The sequence below is a fragment of the Pecten maximus genome, chromosome 5 (genome assembly GCF_902652985.1).
Source record: "Pecten maximus chromosome 5, xPecMax1.1, whole genome shotgun sequence".
NCBI lineage: Eukaryota > Metazoa > Mollusca > Bivalvia > Pectinida > Pectinidae > Pecten > Pecten maximus.
The window spans coordinates 7,217,637-7,238,105 of NC_047019.1; the positions used below are offsets into that span (position 1 = coordinate 7,217,637).

General features: G+C 37.6%; 1 protein-coding gene across 2 annotated transcripts in view; it reads right to left on the reverse strand.

Moving 5' to 3' along the window:
- The window catches only part of LOC117327005, a 98,566-nt gene that overhangs the window by 18,517 nt on the left and 59,580 nt on the right, over window positions 1–20,469 (reverse strand). For both annotated transcript variants that reach the window (XM_033883815.1, XM_033883814.1), the window contains exons 7-8: window positions 18,998–19,221; window positions 1,337–1,367 (exon numbers count right to left, since the gene is read on the reverse strand). In XM_033883815.1, coding sequence (XP_033739706.1) covers window positions 1,337–1,367; window positions 18,998–19,221 — 255 coding nt within the window. The remainder of the gene's footprint in view (window positions 1–1,336; window positions 1,368–18,997; window positions 19,222–20,469) is intronic.

A 20,469-nucleotide genomic window follows, 5' to 3' on the forward strand; every position in this document is an offset into this window, starting at 1 on the left:
CCAAAGGAGCCAGCCCTTCATTTATACAACATTTGAACTCTTTCAACCAATTGTGTTCCAGATCATTTGTTAGAAATAAATTCAATCAGAGAGGGTAATTAGCGATTTAAAGGATTTACCTCTATTTCCCCTATTTTGGCTCTGCCCTTTTGGCACCAAGGGAGTCAATCACAACTTCCCTTCAAGCGGGGCATATTAATTGTACCTCCTTTCCCTATTTATAAACAACTTCTTCTTCCTAGTGTCTCCTTTGACTGACACTGCCTCACTTTTGGCCTTTAGTTGAAAGTTAGCCTCTGTGAGAAAGTAAAGTGTGTAATGAGGGGGTAACATGTCTAGTACCTGCCCTGGGTGACAGGTAATCTATAGTATGATTCTATCTTCCTTGCTGCGATTAAGATGTATTATCCTAGATGTAAGACATTGCAGAATGTTGATATAAATATAGGGTTAGACACAGCTTGAAGCCTCAGACATTGTCGCTCAATGCGCAGCATGCATAGCTGTTAGAGGCCCAAAGAAGGGGAATAATTTACTGTTACAGGGACCAAACAGACTTCAGACCTGGGACAATAAGTGTAGAGGTATCAACCTATTTTTTATGTAATTCAAATTTGACCTTTGAGTGACCTATACACTGACTTTTGCATAAATTTATATAATTACAAGATATACCAATGGAAGGTATACTCTAATGGTAATTGATTACCAATATGACCGTTGACCTTTGGTGACCTATATTTTGACCTAGGACATAACATATGACAATAGAATCTACAAGGTTTATCATCAAGAATAAATGATGACCAGTTTGACCTGTGAGACCTTTGACCACCTATCTATTGACCTTTAAAATTGATATCAATAAGAAATGGTCAAGAATGTTTTTCAGCCAAGACCACCTCATATTTGGCCTCCATACACAGTTAACCTGTCAGACATTTTGTTTTCTTGATCAGACTAAAACATAAAAGGGCAAAACTAGGGACCAAGGGGAACCTGAACATGCAAAGTTTGAGAAATATCCCTTTTGTACTTCTCAAGAAATATTGATAACAAGGACTGTTTACGGATGGACAAACAGCAATTTAAATACCCTATCATCACCAAAATTCAGAAAACACCTCATTTTGAAGAAAATCTATACACATGTAGTTATTAGAAATTATATAATAATAACTACTCATTGTTTCAACTACCTTCAGCTCTCAATTCAGCAGTGTTTAAAACAATATGGCATGTCTCCAGGTGTATTTTACTTTACTTAATATTTTTAAAGTGTGATGTAGATATGACAGCCTTATTATATTATCTTAAAGATTCAACATCTACATACCTCAATTTCCAGTTCACTAGCTTGCTCTGACCTGAAACATACAAAACAAAAAATAAATTTTCTGCAGCTTTGTTGGGTAAGAAAAGCATACTCATACAACACCACATTAGTCTCAAACAATCCACGTCCCTCTAAGGTGATAATGCAGATATCAGTTTTTACTCAACCAAAATCAACCCCCCCCCGCCCCCCAAAGTGATGATACAGATGTACTTTGATTCTATCTAATATAATAATAGATAATAAAATCTTTTATTTAGACAGGGTAATATTATTTAGACTAAACTTGATTTATTTTAAAACAATTGCGAAACAAGTTATATCAACTTTATAAATTACTCTTGTTGACCTGGATTGAAAGGTACAAGGGGTTTCAGTGTAGGAGGAAGTGTGTGAGGGGTTTCAGTGTAGGAGGAAGTGTGTGAGGGGTCTTAGGTGTGGGGGGAAGTGTGTGGGGGTCTTAGTGTGGGGGAAGTGTGTGAGGGGTTATGGTGTGGGGGGGGGAAGTGTGTGAGGGGTCTTGGTGTGGGGGGGAAGTGTGTGAGGGGTCTTGGGTGGGGGGGAAGTGGTGTGGAGGGGTGCTTGGGTGGGTGGAAGTGTGGAGGGTCTTGGTGTGGGGGGAAGTGTGTGAGGGGTCTCTGGTGGTGGGAGGAAGTGTGTGAGGGTCTTGTGTGGGGGGAATTGTGTGATGGTTCTTGTGTGGTGGGGAAGTGTGTGAGGGGTCGTGGTTGGGGAAGTGTGTGAGAGGGGTCTTGGTGTGGGGGAAGTGTGTGAGGGGTCTTGGTATGGGAGTGTGTGAGGGGTCTTGGTGTGGGGGGAAGTGTGTGAGGGGTCTTGGTGTGGGGGGAAGTGTGTGAGGGTCTTGGTGTGGGGGGAAGTGTGTGGGGGTCTTGGTGTGGGGGGAAGTGTGCGAGGGGTCTTGGTGTGGGTGGAAGTGTGCGAGGGGTCTTGGTGTGGGGGAAGTGTGCGAGGGATCTTGGTGTGGGGGAAGGGGAGGGGGTGGGGGGGAGGTGTGGGGGGGGTCTTGGTGTGGGGGGAAAGTGGGGGTGGTGGGGGGGTTGGGGGTTGTGGGGGGAAGTGTGCGAGGGGTCTTGGTGTGGGGGAAGTGTGGCAGGGTCTTGGTGTGGGGGAAGTGTGGCGAGGGGGTCTGTGGGGGGGGGGAAGGGTGGGGCGAGGGAATTGGTGGGTGGTGGGGGGGGAAGTGGTGGGGGGGGTTTGGGTGGGGGGTGTGGTGGGGGTCTTGGTGGGGGGAAGGTGTGAGGGGTCTGTGGGGGGTGTGTGAGGGGTCTTGGTGGGGGGAAGTGTGGAGGGGTCTTGGTGTGGGAGAGGTGGAGGTGGGGTCTTGGTGTGGGGGGAAGTGTGGAGGGTTTAGTGTGTGGGGGGGGGGAAGTGTGTGAGGGGTCTTAGTGTGTGTGGGGGGGGAAGTGTGTGAGGGGTCTTAGTGTGGGGGGGAAGTGTGTGAGGGGTCTCAGTGTGGGGGGGAAGTGTGTGAGGGGTCTTAGTGTGGGGGGGAAGTGTGTGAGGGGTCTTAGTGTGGGGGGGAAGTGTGCGAGGGGTCTTGGTGTGGGGGGAAGTGTGTGAGGGGTCTTGGTGTGGGGGGGAAGTGTGTGAGGGGTCTTAGTGTGGGGGGGAAGTGTGTGAGGGGTCTCAGTGTGGGGGGGAAGTGTGTGAGGGGTCTTAGTGTGGGGGGGAAGTGTGTGAGGGGTCTTGGTGTGGGGGGGGAAGTGTGTGAGGGGTCTCAGTGTGGGGGGGAAGTGTGTGAGGGGTCTTAGTGTGGGGGGGAAGTGTGCGAGGGGTCTTGGTGTGGGGGGGAAGTGTGCGAGGGGTCTTGGTGTGGGGGGAAGTGTGCGTGGGGTCTTAGTGTAAGAGGAGCTGGAGTATCCAGGGAAATCCCACATAGTCAGGCAGGTGACCCTAAATTTCATGTTTGATTAAGGAATCTAACACGGTTGCCTAGGTGAAAGGCAAGTGTATTTCTCACTGTGGCACCTAATCATATTGACACATTTTTAAATTTCACACAACAACACTTACATGGAAACGAACTATGTAAACAAAGCCTTTTTATGCTGACCAATACATCAGGTTGTCTTTATGTTATACAAACATTGAGGAACAATAGTTCATTAGTCAAATATACATTGCACTGTTGTTTACTTTGGTGCCATATATCACAGTTACCCAGGTATATATTAGTAAAATACATGTACATCAGATATAAAGCCGGTGTCCGGGATCAATCTTAAATAGGGATCGGTCACAAATAAAACATAGGGATGGTAAAACTATAAGTTAAAGACAGAGTATGATTAAAGCGTACAGACAAGAGAACAGGTGGTTGTGACAGCCCCTACCTAACAAGCTCTCTTGCTGTAGTCCATAATTTATGGTAAAAGGTGGTTTCCTGGTTGTTATGGATAACATTTTTTCTACGAGATTAAACCTAATACTTTACATCCTTCTTTCCAAGTGTTGGGCCACTCCCTACCAATCTGATCAATATGTCATCACTATGGTATTCTCAACTATAACATATCAATGAAATCAAGTCATGGACAAATGGTAGTATCAGTTTTTTGAAAATGAGTTTAATTGGGAAAGATATCTACTGGCTTTTATGTCTCTCATTAGATTTAGATATGAAAAACTGGCCTAAACCTGATACTGATCTTCAGGATTATAAAGCATATGTTATAATGAATCCCTCCATTTACTGTTGAAGAACTCTGTAGACATAACACACATTCTGTAATTCTTTCCTTGAAGTGAAATCTTCTTCTTCTTTTTTGTGAAATCATAAAATGTTCCCGATCCTGCTTCTGTTAGGGAAAGCTTGTAATTTTTTACTGTGCTGGTTGACTCAATGTCTGGAATGTTCATTATGCTGATTGACTCAATGTCTGGAATGTTCACTGTGCTGGTTGACTCAATGTCTGGAATGTTCATTATGCTGATTGACTCAATGTCTGGAATGTTCATTATGCTTGTTGACTCAATGTTTCCAATGTTCACTGAGCTGGTTGACTCAATGTCTGGAATGTTCATTATGCTGATTGACTCAATGTCTGGAATGTTCACTGTGCTGGTTGACTCAATGTCTGGAATGTTCATTATGCTGATTGACTCAATGTCTGGAATGTTCATTATGCTTGTTGACTCAATGTTTCCAATGTTCACTGAGCTGGTTGACTCAATGTTTCCAATGTTCACTGAGCTGGTTGACTCAATGTCTCCAACTTCGACTCAATGTCTCCAACTTCAAGTACATTACACTATTTACTTCTTGCTACAAATTTACCTTGTCACATATCTTCATTATCAGCATTAAATAAAACATACTTCATTAACAATGGACTTGCAACACAAAAAAACTCTTTGCATAATCAATCGCCCATAAACAAGACATGTATATTACATATTTATAATAATTGCACTTTACAGCTCGTTTTAAAACCACTTATCTTCATCATTTGCATTACATAACTACAAGATATTTACATTCCGGATACTTATTGTTCATGTTGCATTTTTGATCATCTGCACAATACAAACAAAAGGCTTATAGGCATAAACGCCAACCTGACTGGGTTATTATAACTAAATTATGTGCTCATTATAAGTAATTATGTACAGATCTGAAATTTCCTTTAAATAATTGAGATCTATTTACATAATCCTTTCTATACTTCGTTCCATTCCCTATGACCCAGGCAAACAACAGAAATGTATGCCAAATATTAATACGCCATATAAAGGTCAAAGGTGAAATTGGTCATCAATTCTCATAAATGTGGTACATTTTTCATTTTAATATCATAAAACACTTGCACCAATGGTCAATATGTAGGTCACCAAAGGTCACTGGTTAATCTATTCATCAATTCTCATCAATGTGGTACATTTTTCATTTGCATATCTTATAACAATGACAGGTTATGCCAAAGATCAATATATAGGTCACCAAAGTTCATAGGTCAGATTGCTCATCCAATATGATCATGTGACATACTTTTCATTTGCCTATGTTGTAGCATTTTAAGTTATACTAAAGTTCAATATTTAGGTCACCAAAGGTCATAGGTCAAATTGATCAGCAACAATGACCATTTGGAATACTTTTCATTTGCATACGTTAAAGTGTTTTAAGCTATGCCAAAGGTCAATATCTAGGTCACAAAGGTCTTAAGTCAAATCAATCAACAATAATACACCATAACTGTAAATTAAAATGTTTAAAAATTACCTTAATGTTACCTGTGTTACCACTTTGCTAGCTATGACAAATACCAGGCGGCCATAATTCATAAAGTACACCCAGTGTTACAGAGGTGTCTCCAAAGGGAAATGGGGGTCACCACAGGTATATATCACACCCTCAATGACAATATATAAAGCTTCCTATCAGTATCTCATACATTTAGGTGACAGCCTTTTGGAAAAAAGTAAATGAATAAATAATTGCTATTATAAACAACACACATAGCAAGTGATAAAATATACCAGTCCTGTGACACTGATTCTTCTACACACTGCTCTTAATTTCATTTTTTTACCCTGTTGCAAAGAAATTCCAAAACATATTAGTCATGCACACTTAAACAAATTTTGCTGGGCATCTGCTGATAAATCTACTGCATGGATCCCTTAGGGTTATAACCGATACTTATAATGTAAAGATTGCTGTAATGATCTAAGGATAAGATTTAAATAAATCCATGGCCTTAAGTCAACACTGTACACTTTCAATTCAAACTGCAATATTCATGATTTAAAACAGTTGTTTAGGTGTAGCTTTCTGAAAAACAAAAGCACCTGTAGCATATGTCTTGTCTCTTCAGTTAGAAAGGTCAATGTTGTTTATAAGAGTAAACCTTACAACAGTAAGTCTGCCCTTTTAACTCAGCCACAGGCCCGGTATCATGACCCTAGACCTTATTGAGAAAAAGTTATTTTAAAGATTTTAACACATTTGACCACTGTGACCTTGAAAATAGTTCAAGGTCATTGGTATGAGTAACCTTCATGGCACTTATAGCAGGAACCTACTAACCAACATAAGCACCCTTGATATTTTAGAATTTGAGAACAAGATTCTTTAAAGTTTTAACACATGTAGCAATGAAAACATCTTGCTGATCCTGTGTAGTGTAACAGTCACATATTTCATATTTCACAATAGTAACCTTGAAAATAGGCCAAGGTCATTTGTATGGCATATCCTTATAACACCCAATCCTAGTAACCTGCCATCTAAATATCAGACATATGGTTCTTCTGGAAAATCCTTAACGTTGTTAACATATCTGACCACTGTGACTTTGAAAACAGGTCAAGGTCATTGGTATGAGAAAACTAGCTCCCAATAGCAGGTACCTACAGGCCAAAGGTCAGAACCCTGGACAAACTTTAACTTTGTGGCCCTTGTGACCTTGAAAATAGGTCCATGTCATTCATATGAGAAAACTTCACACCAATTTGTCGTAGGTACCTTCAGGCAAAATATCTAGCCTCGGAGCCTGCTAGAACTTGAGAATTTGATTCTTGATGTTTTTAACATATTTGACCCCTATGACCTTGTGAAAAGGTCAAGGTCTTTCATGTCAGGAAACTTCAATGTACTTTTCCCTTAGCAGTGTAAGGAAATGTGGAATAATTATTTGTTTACATCCTTTATAGAAGCTAGGGACATTAGGTTTCAGCAATATATTTTAAAGATTGGTTTCAATTGATTAAATCTGAGGGTTTAGATTTTAGATTAGAGACAAGGGGATCTCAACCCAAGGGGGAAGATGCTCAAGTTGCTAAACACGAGGTTTGCCGAGAGTTTGGCAGCTTCATTATCCTACCCCGATGGTTGAGATTCCCCAGTCTCACTTCCATGGGGGTGAATGATTATTTTTCTCTTACCCTTTTACCCTCTTATAAATCTAATATTGATGTTACATCAATGCAAGGGAATGTTGACGTGACGTGATTGAATTGTCGATGTGACGTCATGGTACTGTTGCAGTGACGTCATGGTATTGTTGACGTGATGAAATACAATTGTTGAGAATGTGAGAAGAGCATGTGTAACTTGTCTTTTCCCTAGGGTGAGATAAGAAAATCTCACCCCGGTAAAACTGCAAAATAAAATCTCAAACCGGTAAAATTAAGGATATCCCTGTACAGGGTAAGAGAATAAATTGATCACCACCAGGTGTTCCCAGGACACATGTGACATTCTATCGAATGACTTTGGCTATAAATCTCCATTAAACATGATATGACCTATTGTGGGTTTGGTTACAGTTGTAATAAATATTTCTAATATTTCATTGTAATTAGATAACCCAGTATTATATAAACATTACCTTTTGTCTGCAAGTAAATCCCACACTAGATTTGTAAACACGGTTTGGCCATCCTTATGATAACATGTACAAACTTTTCTGTCTCACCAAATTATTTAAAGATTTCCACATCACTCGATTTCCAAGTTATTCCAGCATTTGTCCATCAGTTATAATCCACAATTATAAAGATATTCAAATGACAATGGATTATACAACTGAAGAAAATCCAAGGTATTCAAAGATTCTTGCCTTTGGCAGGAAACTGATCAAGTGTAGCAAGCAAATAAAAGACAGCAAGCCAGTCTTTACCAGACTCGCACATTACACCACACTTGCCACCCAAACAATTCAATTTCCACTTTCCTCTATATCTAATTAGCATATTTCCAAGTCATGGACAAACGGTTGTACAAAAACGTTGAAAAATTTCCATGTAACATCACTGCTCAGAGACGGAAACCGATTCCAAGGTGTAAGTAAGTTAGTAATTCATCGCCAAGTTAAATCATTTGTCCATTAGGTATCTCCATCCAAGTTAGTCTCAATCTCCACTGTACACATATAAAGCTAGAGGTGATCTGGATACCTGCTCTATCAACCAACCATGCACTTTTATCATCTGTGGTGTATGTACTACAATTAAGGTAACGTGGGAGTCAATCTGAAAAAAGAAAAAAATCTGGCAACTTGCCAACAAGCTAAATCAGCAGGGACAGATAAAATCCCTAATAGGGCTAGGGGAATTAACTGGGCCCTGGCTGGTCATTATAATGTCGGACAAATCACCAGGTCCAGCCTTTTATCATCAAAGTCTGTGGTCACTTCCATTAAATCACAACATCGTGTTACTAGAGATTAATATATCAGTATTTTATCAGGGGCCAAGTTTATTTAAGGAATTTGTACAAGTTTCTATTTCTATCCAAATAGCTTTAAAGTATAGGCCTTGATAAAAAAAAAAAAGAGATGTGTTTCAAATGTTTGGCATTTTGACTGTCCGTAAATGCATATTAAATGATGTTTCACAATAGCTGGGGACGACAGGTAAAAGTTTTCTATAACAGTTGGTAACCAGACAATGAAGTAAAATTTCTCAGTCTTGAGATGTTCTTATCAATATTTATAAATCTATTATGCAGAACATTTATTCTCTTGGCCTTAAAACACTTGCTTTATTCATACTGACAGACACTGAATACATTGTACTTTGATTCTAACGCGTTCCTTCATATATTAGGAAACATTAAATGTTTTATCTGTAATTGTTGTGACAGATGGGAACATATCAAATTTATAACAAGCTATATATCGTTATTTTCCATTCAGATAAGATATTGGCTTAATTCATGTAAACAATAATGCCCAATCATTTTCCTTAGTTCTAAGAAACAGTCTTTGTTCAATTTTTACCCCAATTTATACAGGTACTGCACAGCTTTTTGACGGTTCAAACTTTGAGTTTTATTACATTTTTGAAGCTAAACATTTTTTTTCGCTATACAATATTAAGTCAGTAGAATACTTGTGTTTGATAAGTAAGTAAATTTACATAATGGAGGAAAAAACAGAGGAATCTGGTTCTGAAGACCTTGAAAAGGCAAAATAGAAATAAGAGAATAAAAGCAGACATCTGTTCTGTGTTCTTGTAGGAAATGTTTATTTTGAAGTTCGAGGTATTCTCATACTTGACCATCATATAAATTTTCATCAAAATCTGTTTAAAAATGAAGTTTCCAGAGTGCTGAGGAAGATTTTCTATAAATAGTAAAAGTGACCTTGTACTTGACCTTGGGAACTCTGAAATATGAACTCTTTCAAGGTTTTAATACTCATACTTGATGACTATGTGAAATTTGAGAAAGTGTTTTAAAATGAAGTCGATAGACCAATGGAAAAGGTAAACAAACAGAATGTTTTATCGCTTCCCTGCATGACTTTATCGCAAGAGAATGATGATAGTGATGCAAGTGTAGTTAAGATATATCTTTGTATGTTGAGGATTTTGATGCTATTTTCTGGGGGGGGGGGGGGGGGGGGGGGGGACAAAAAAATACAGCAATTGGAAATAGTAAAATGCATAAAACATCCATTAATTATATATATCTGTGTAGTTCAAAGGTTTAATATGGCATATAATATTTTAAGGTTACAGATTGACAAAAATATTAGAATTATAGAAACAAGCACATTATTTTCATTCATGTACAATTTTTTGACAGGGCCAGTTTAGACCTTTCATGGCCCTACCCCTTTATAGCCTGTCATAAGGGCATATCGGCCAACATTAATCTAAATCGATGAAGGGGTGCCTCTATGGCAAGAACAAGACCCCATCAGGTCAATATAATGTAAACCTTAACCATGAAATTACATGAAAACTTCCGAATCAAACATCCTCCCATTACCAACTGTTTTGAAAAAAAAAACCCAACTCATTCTTACCTTTTGGCTGATAGGAGATTCCAAACAATATCCGGCATAGAAGGCTTACTCATCCTTGTATATTGATGGCACACTATAGCAATACAGTGCTTCCAACAAGCAAGTAGCCTTTGTTATGGTAGTGGACACAAGCCTACAAGGATTCTAGGATAATAACATCCTTGACCACTTGTTGTAGGATAACAATAGAGCTTTGACCAGTGGTATTCCAGAATAATAGAATCTTGACTGTCGGTATAGACTCTCACAAGCATAATAGATCTCTGTTAGTGAAAGTCTTGTGTTAACCCCAAAATCTATAATTGAAGACTGTTACAAGTCCAGCCATGACATTTGCCCCATGCTGTGAGAGGCACTGATGCAGACAGATGCCACAAAAGACTTTAGAAGTAGAATATGAAATGGCCAGGCCACCACCAAAGTTGTATACACAGGCCAGTTTATTTGCATCCTTGTCCACAATACTTCAGTTTAAATAATATTAAGTCCATTATAATGGCCCTTATACTTGCTACCCGAGGCACTTCAAAGTGAGCGGAACTACTCAATCCAGGGGTCCAGGTGAGGAAATATCAAGAATCCAAACACATTCATGGAGGAATGACAGCTGGCGCTGCTAGTTGTCAACAAGACGTCCAAACCAGTGAAACCTATCTAATTTAATATTCATTTGTTTTTCGTAACAATGTTATTTCAGCTAACGAAAATGTTCCTGTGTTGCATTCAATGTTGTAGTGGTGAAGTAAGTCGTGTAGTTGTGACAATTTTCAGTGATGAGAGTCATACAAAATACATTTATCCGTGACAAAATCTCGTTGAAAAATGCAGCCGAAGTGTTGTTAACGATTTCAGTAACCAGAAACTCTTACACTTGTAGGAAGTTATTTGATACTTTCCACCAAAGAAAATGACACATATCTAAAATATAAAGATTAGATAGAAACTTCATGCACTGTCATCATACTGTTTGAAGTTTATAATCCAATCTGAGAAATCGCCATGACAACTTGACAACAACAAAGTTGGGGATGTCGAAAAAAAAATCTTTCAGCATCTAACACGATCAATTAGCACCAATGTTTTATTCCTCTTCCAGCAATGTTACAGCTTACTAGATTGAATTTTACAGGTAAATTCAAAGCTAGTTACGAGATTCTCACCTACACCTACCTCTAACTATATACATGCATGTCTACCCTGTGGGCGTCCGATAGGGAATTACTTTCTCAAGTTATCATGAATAAGCCACCATGGTATACTCAAGTATCATACTGCTTGGGTGTATTCAACCAGATTCTCCAGCTAAGATGTAATAAACACTTACATTTTAGATGTTTAAACAGGTATAGGTTACAGCTGTCGTGAATCCATGAATATCCTACTTTCTATTGAAGTCATCATATATACCTTCGTATAGATGTTCCATTTCTTGTTGTCATGATAAGATATTGTCTATAAGTTACAGGAGCTTGTGTGTAAGTAAATACTTCCTGGTCAGGAAATAATGAACCAATTATCATGAAAATTGACATGAGTGATCTTTGCTCCACCATTTGCTTTGTTGTAATTAAAACCTACTATGCCTTTTCGTGCAAGTTTTCTTGATATAGAGATATTGAAATTAAACATGCAAAGGAAAATAGAGATATTGAAATAAAACATGCAATGTTTCATTAAAAGCAATGTTTGACATTTGATCAGAAATCTTTTATTTTGGGAGAAAGCATTTTATGAGTTTTCTAACAGAAGGAACTTCAGCATTCCTTTTGAAAGGTGAGCTAATTATTATAAGATTATATATCTGGGGTTAATCCTAATTCTCTACAATATTTAGTGACTCTATCGGAACCTTTTATAAAATACCATCGCCACAACATATATAGCTAGACATGTTTGTGATATTTTTCCAGCTATAATTGTTACATTGCCATATCATATAACAGTGTAAAACTATTCAAGCACAAATCACCTAAAAAATAACTTATTGAAAAATATTTATCAAAATTTATCTTTATATTAGTTATAGCTAGATTTGTCTAATTTACAATTAACATGTTACAATAATTAATATCTTGATTTTGGATACAAAGAAACTGCATTGTGGACAGACACAGTGTATTAATTAAACGACCAGCATTCAATTTTTATTTCCCTTTCAGTATATCCCTCAAACTTAACAGGAAACCACCATACTGTACACAAATTTCTGTTGTACAATACCAGTGTATACTGTCACCAACACAACCATTAACAATAGTTATCAAGGGTTACCAGGTATACGTTATGAAACAGAGGTCATGCAGAGGTCACTGACTTCTCAAACAATGAGTCAACAAGGGACTGATACCTTTCTTGAATATTATTTATCCAGAGAGTGGAAGTAAAACGCCCTGAAGACAACTGTTACTTGAGAATTTAGATTACATTTAAATGTACATTCAATTGACACAGGAACGCTAGATGGTTCTCCACACACAGCTGATCAGACAGAATGCTTAAGTACAATGAATATGCTTTCTTACTTCTCAATTTGGAATTCAATTCCCATGATTGGCTTGAATTTAGAGAAAAACAATAAATTTTCACTAGAAAAACAAAAACTTCTCAAGTTAGGGTTATAATGCCTGATGTGGAAACATCTTAGAAAAAAATAAAGATAAGAACATGAATTTGGCCTGAAGACTTTTAAGATTATTGCTCAGGGAAAGCAATTTTCTACCTTTTGTTTCACTTCATACGAAAATTCAAGGACATCCAACACAAAGTTTTTCAAAATCCAATTTACCCGCGATAAAGATAAATCGACTACCAGGGTTAGAGAGGCTTGAAGTCAGACCCAAGGTCAGTTTGTGTCCTTACACAGGAAGACTTTATCTAGGACAGTTTGTGTCCTCACTGAGGAGGGCTCTCAAGCCTATCATTCAACACTCTGCCCGAGTTGGAGAGGCCTGAAGTCAGTCCCTAAGACAATTTGTGTCCTAACACAGGAGGTTATCACTCAACACCCTGCCAGGATTGGAGAGGCCCGAAGTCAGCCCCTAAGACAGTTTATGTCCTTACAGAAGAGGGTTATCAAGCCTATCATTCAACACTCTGCCCGAGTTGGAGAGGCCTGGAGTCAGCCCTTAAGACAATTTGTGTCCTAACACAGGAGGTTATCATCCAATGCTCTTTCAGGGTTAGAGAGGCGTGAAGTCGTCCACTTAGGACAGTTTGTGTCCTTACACAGGAAGACTTGATCTAGGACAGTTTTTGTCCTCACAGAGGTGGACTCTCAAGCTTATCGTTCAACACCCTGCCAGGGTTGGAGAGGCCTGAAGTCAGCCACTAAGATAATTTGTGTCCTTACAGAGGAGGGCCATCAAGCCTAAGGCCTGAAGTCAGGCCCTAAGACAGTTTGTGTCCTTACAGAGGAGGGCTATCATTTAACACTCTGACACTATTTTAACTTCTACAGATTTAGTCTGAAATGTTTCCACTTTGTAGCCCTTGAATCATTTCTGTAAATTATTTAACTGTCAGTAGTATTAACATCAAAAAGAGAACATCTATTATTTTAAAACGTGTCATTGAGAAAGATCTCGCTTACATACCAGTTGCTAGGATTCAATACTGTACTTATGCTCTGAAAATCAAGCAATTTCATTATCTACAGTTTTTATCAACAAAAAATTGATACACAGCATGATGCCATGGCAACAATCCAAACAGTTACATATGATGGTGTCATTTGATTGATTGACTAGAGGAATATGGCCACTATATTAAACTTGGTACAGACGGCTACTATATCAAACTACAGACAAAGATATCAATGTTTCCCTTATAAAAACATATGCAGTTTTTTTTGGCAAGGTAGGAGTTTCGTGTTTAAGTTTAATTTCAAGACATTATTGCAGTTTCTCTTGAAAACAAGAGGCCCAATGGGCCTGTATCGCTCACCTGGCTCTACAGCAACTTTTAAGTTGATTGAGGTCATGTCTAAAGATACTATGTTGATTACCTCTTTATTCAAATATCATTGTAAGCTAGTTTTATTCATATCAAAAATTTTCTAGTCCTTCATTCCAGCATTCTATTGGCCTAATATCAGGTCTTGGAGGCTCTTGGCTATCGCAAAATTATTGTTTACATATTTAAGCCGATTTCACCCCTGTGACCTTGAATGTAGGTCAAGGTCATTTATTTGAACAAAATTGGTAGCCCTTCACCCCAGCATGCTACAGGCCCAATATCAAGTCCCTGGGCCTCTTGGTTATGGTTAAGAAGTCGTTTGAAGACTATAGCCTATTTGACCCATGTGACCTTGAATGAAGGTCAAGGTCATTTATTTGAACAAACTTTGTAGCCCTTCACCCCAGCATGCTACAGGCCAAATATCAAGTCCCTGGGCCTCTTGGTTATTGAGAAAAATTCGTTTGAAGATTATAGCCTATTTGACCCATGTGACCTTGAATGAAGGCCAAGGTTATTTATTTGAACAAACTTTGTAGCCCTTCACCCCAGCATGCCACAGGCCAAATATCAAGTCCCTGGGCCTCTTGGTTATTGAGAAGAAGTCGTTTGAAGATTATAGCCTATTTGACCCATGTGACCTTGAATGAAGGTCAAGGTCATTTATTTGAACAAACTTTGTAGCCCTTCACCCCAGCATGCTACAGGCCCAATATCAAGTCCCTGTGCCTCTTGGTTATTGAGAAGAAGTTGTTTGAAGATTATAGCCTATTTGACCCATGTCCAAGGTCATTTATTTGAACAAACTTTGTAGCCCTTCACACCAGCATGCTACAGGCCCAATATCAAGTCCCTGGGCCTCTTGGTTTTTGAGAAGAAGTCGTTTGAAGATTATAGCCTATTTGACCCATGTGACCTTGAATGAAGGCCAAGGTCATTTATTTGAACAAACTTTGTAGCCCTTCACCCCAGCATGCTACATGCCCAATATCAAGTCCCTGGGCCTCTTGATTATTGAGAAGAATTCGTTTGAAGATTATAGCCTATTTGACCCATGTGACCTTGAATGAAGGTCAAGGTCATTTATTTGAACAAACTTTGTAGCCCTTCACCCCAGCATGCTACAGGTCCAATATCAAGTCACTGGGCCTCTTGGTTATTGAGAAGAAGTTGTTTGAATGAAAAAGTTGACTTTGGGCAGGTGAGCTAAAAATTGGAAGAATCGTTCAAATAAACTTGACTTTCAGAAATATGTGTCATCAGGTTGACAAAAGTTCCAAGCATAACTTTCATCGAGATCTGTTTAAAACAATGTCAGAACTCAAGACAAGATTAAACTACAGATAGAATGCTGACACGTCAACGAGAGGCCTGCAACGTGTCTGACTCTAAACCTTTAACAGAATGTTACTGGTATGCTTCGAATATACAAATTACAACATTTGGCTTTTTTTAAGACTTTACATGACACTTTTTTGGCAGTATATTTCTGGTTCTATTTTCATGAACAATGGCCTTGATCTTAAGGCTTTTATCATTTAATGCACATCTGCATTTCAAATTGGATCATCATGTTAATTTGCAGAAAGTTTGAAGTATTTTGTAGGTAGAACCTTGACCTAGTTTGTTTATGAATGGACCAACGATAGAACATGGATGAAGAGCAATTTTTTAAACAGATAGTGGGCTAAAAACCACACCCATGAAAAATTATCAATATCGTGTCATACTTCTGAAATAAAAGTTTAAATAACTATTCTGTATAAGAGGATATACTGTGGTTCTGACAGGCAAACTTACAAAATAGATAACTTCATATATTTATCCTAAAATAAGCACTCCCTCCCCCCCCCCCCCCCCCCCCCTAGTGTCAAAGTTTGAGGAAGGCTTTTTTGTGAACCATTTTCATCTTACCATTATGAAGGTAGGGGTTTATTTGTGGGCAGGGGTTTATTTGTGGGCAGGGGTTTATTTGCGGTTAAATACGGTATAAAGTGAAGACCCAGCTGATGGACAGATACTGGGGTTTCCTTCAGAGTCATCCTGCAGTAAATCCTGGCTCTTGTCAATAAACCATTATCCCATGGCTTGATCACACCAAGAGAGAAATTGCAGGTCGATGGAGGAAAGGGGAAAGGTCACAAGTTGCAGACTAGGCATATCAATCTTTCATGCTTCCTCTTCTCTATTTCAGGATCTTGAATTTATCTTAATTACACTAAAACATCTCCCTTCGCTTCTTTTTTTTCCCCATTTTTTTTCATTTTTTTTTTTTTAATTTGAATCAGTACTTTCCTGTATCTCGAGCATTAGTTCTATCTTGTGTACATGTATATATGGCCAAAGATACCTTTTATAGATTTTTACAGGACAATTACTTTTGGTTACAGAAATATTACCAAAAATGAAATTTACCGTAAATAATTCATTAAAATACATAATTAACTGTCTTCTTACATTAATAAAATTTACAACCCATTAAAAATGTGGTGGATTTATATAATATTACATAACTTTATATTTAAGTTGATACAAGGAATTGTCAACATGAGAAAAGTGATATTGTGACCACAATTATATATATGTTTAAGAGTGTCAAACAAAATGTGTTTTCAATACCAAGACTGTATAGGAATCCTTCTCACACAAACTAACGATACTTTAAAGTTCATTATAATTACAACCGTGACTTTTTCATTTTTGTCTTTTTAAATGTAAATCTATGGCATGTCAAAAAATGTAACATGCTAGTGCGACTGTAATGATCTGAACATGTCTGTGCACCTTGTGTATAGACATTACCTGTTACGTTCCTGATCTGCAAAAGTTTTGTTAATTGAATCACACAACTGTCGAAATTCTTCCATAGGTAAATCCCGCATTTCCGATATAAGACTGTCCAAGAGTAAGTAAAATTATAAAACCATATTAACAACAGCGATCAGCTGTTAGAATCACCAAAGCTGATAACCTCAAGACCTGTGAACAATTGGTCAATATTCTACTGATGATCCTAGACCAGGAAGCTTGTCAGTTCTTTTATCAAATTGAATCGAATCCAGGCATGATCCAATGGTGTACCTGTACAGGCCACCCAGTGATTGAAGATTAGGAAGCCTGTACATATATATATATATATATATATATACATTCAAAAGGTCCCTCTTACCTGTGTAACGTTGATATATCTACCTCAACTATCAACACCTGTTAATATTGCAACACTTTCCACCCCGAAAATGGATAATGGATTGTCTGTTCCTATTGATCTGGACTGACTGATCTTTTCTACAGGGAATAACAGTAGCCAGGTTTTTAATTTTTATCAAAGTTAACTGTTTGATTTAGCGGTCTTGAAAGTCCAATATTGACTTGATGCACGATTTGCACACTGTATGTTGAAGTGGAGACTTGAAAAGTTCTCAGACATGAACAGCGTACCAGTAGGCCTACGCGTGTATATTGATTTACAAGTCTTCAAACATCACCAATACAACCCAACTGAATTCTTTGAACACATTTGATCATATCAATTTGTTATTTATTTGACTATTAAAGTCGTTTATGATTGGTCCTGTATTACAGCCCTATCGTCAGAAAAACCCTTAAACACATGGTGATAAATTACAATTGGAATCCTCTGTTATCAATAACATTGTTTTCTTAATATGTACAACAAAATGAAAAGTTAGTCCGATAGATATTGAGATATGACCAAGGCCAAAAACTAACATTTAAAAAAAAAAAAAATAAATTAAACCTCATTTATCCAAGACTTTAGCTTTAAGACTTTATGATATAACTTTGAACAGAATTGGGTTGCTATGGGAAACTGAGATAAATGCGACTTTATAATGTTGAAGTGCACACTCATTCAATCTGTAGATACAAAGGCAGTCATACTATCCATGTATATTTTTTTTGGATGAATAGTAGTTGTAGAAAACCCATGTGGCCGGCAAAACATGGATGAAGTGTACAACTTGCCAAAATTTTACAGATATATAAGGAAAATGTATTCTCAAAATACTGAATTCAATATTAATACTAAAACTTAATATCCATACTTGAATAATTCTCAGCATCCCTAATTTCCAGAGTCATTGGACCATAAATTCTGGATGATATTTTATAAATGAGGACTAATGTACTAACCAAGCTTGGTTAACGTTGAACTTTACTTGTAAAGTAACACCAAAGTCTCATTTCAACAAGACTTCAGGCAGGATGGAAAATCTAAGCTAAACAAGTATTCTGGTAATGCTAATGCAATACATGTCCCCTACCGACCCCTACTAAAAGTAGTAACTGTGACCTTGACCCCGAAATCACTGAAACTCGAACTTTTAAAAATGTTATGGTCCTTTATCATTGTATTGTGTAAAGTTTGATAAAAATCTCTCAAAGAATGAAGCCACTTGTGGGCAGACAAACTTTTATATTGGTACTGTAACCCCCCCTTCCTTCCAATGGTTTCATGGGACTATTATGTCAGCAGCCTCAGTAAATATGTTCACACTTAACCAAGCATAGAAGTTGAGATAGACATGAATACCAATTACCAATTAACACCAATCTAGTTTTACCTAAATGTGATAATTAATTAGTTCAGTTGATATATAGAAATATATTTGTACAAAATTAAAAAGATAGCCTCTGGCATTAATAATGAATTCCAGTTCAAACTGAAAACCATAATTGGGAATTCTTTATTAAGACTTTCAATTCGAAAATTTTGTGAAAATCAAAGAATTTGATAGAGAGGATGTCATATAACAACCTTTGTTCAAGCACTTTAGGAAATCAAACAACAGGTGGCCATATCGTTCATTGTTATTGCAGAAGTTTGAAACAATTGGTTTAATAACAACGGAAAAACCAAAGACGATTCTTTGAAATTTAAATATATTGGTCAAATGTGAATATTTACCCATCGTCGTCTCCATTGACAGTGTCCGAGTTGAGCTTGAGATTATGTAGGAATGCGTTGGATATGCTAGGGAAGGCTGGCTGGTTGGAGGGTGGCGGAGGATGGATCACCCCTCCATTGCTCTCTGGTTTCATAGTTCCGTTTAAACTGCCGACTTCCTGTGTCTCCATCAGTTCTGGCATTTTCACATGTTTCATCTGCTCTCGTTTCTTATTCAGGTGATCCTGTGAACCGAAACAAAGATTTTACACTACAGAGATCAATCTACCAAGTTTTACATCCACGCAGTGTAAGCTAACACAGCCTAATGGATGATGATGTGTTACAAACGATTAACACCATCCACTTAATGGAGTCACACACCTTAACACTAACCGTGTAATTATTTTCAAAGTGAAAGTAATTACACAAGATGCATGACAAGTTAGTAAGGATACTGAAGATGTACCAATTTTAGTGTAACCAAATTTTAGCGCATTATCAAACTTTCACAAGTATATGCAATGATGAATTTGTACACCTGCGTAATTTGCTATTAGCATATAGAAAGTGTAATCAACACAATTATACTTACCGTGATGCTTTTAGTGAGAAAATCGTTAAATAACTATACTACTAATATATGTACACCTGCAGTATAAACTTTTCTTACAGTGATCAAAATTGTCTTTAGTAGATTATATATTGTGGCAAACTAGCATTATCTAACAAGTCAGGTCTATGCTTGTTTGAGATTGATATTAAATATTACTGAAGATAAAGTTCATTGACATAAAAATGTATAAACAAAATTCAGTGTTCAGTTGAAACATATTAAAAGCGATTATGCTAGAGTCTTCTTTTCTTTTAATGAAATTTTCTAATCAGTTTTTTTTTCACATGACAATTTATGTATTTAAAAAAAAATTTTGATAAAAAATGAAAAATAAATTTAAACATGACATGATTTGTATGCACACTCTCATTCGAATCTAACCCAAGTATTGTTGACATCTTAACTCTATCAACAGATGCTCTTTTTTGTATTCTAGTAACAGCACATGTCTATAAAACACACTATATCAACATATTTCTAAGGACAGAATCATATTAATCAATTTATGATACTGTTTTTGACTCCTTCTGTGCATTGTAATAAACCTCCTGTCCTAACAATAGGTGTGTGACCTCTCCTCCCGTCCTACCTACAGTTATAACAATAGGTGTGTAACCTCTCCTGTCCTACCTCCAGTTATAACAATAGGTGTGTAACCTCTCCCGTCCTACCTCCAGTTATAACAATAGGTGTGTAACCTCTCCTCCTGTCCTACCTCCAGTTATAACAATAGGTGTGTAACCTCTCCACCTGTCCTACCTCCAGTTATAACAATAGGTGTGTAACCTCTCCTCCTGTCCTACCTACAGTTATAACAATAGGTGTGTAACCTCTCCTCCTGTCCTACCTCCAGTTATAACAATAGGTGTGTAACCTC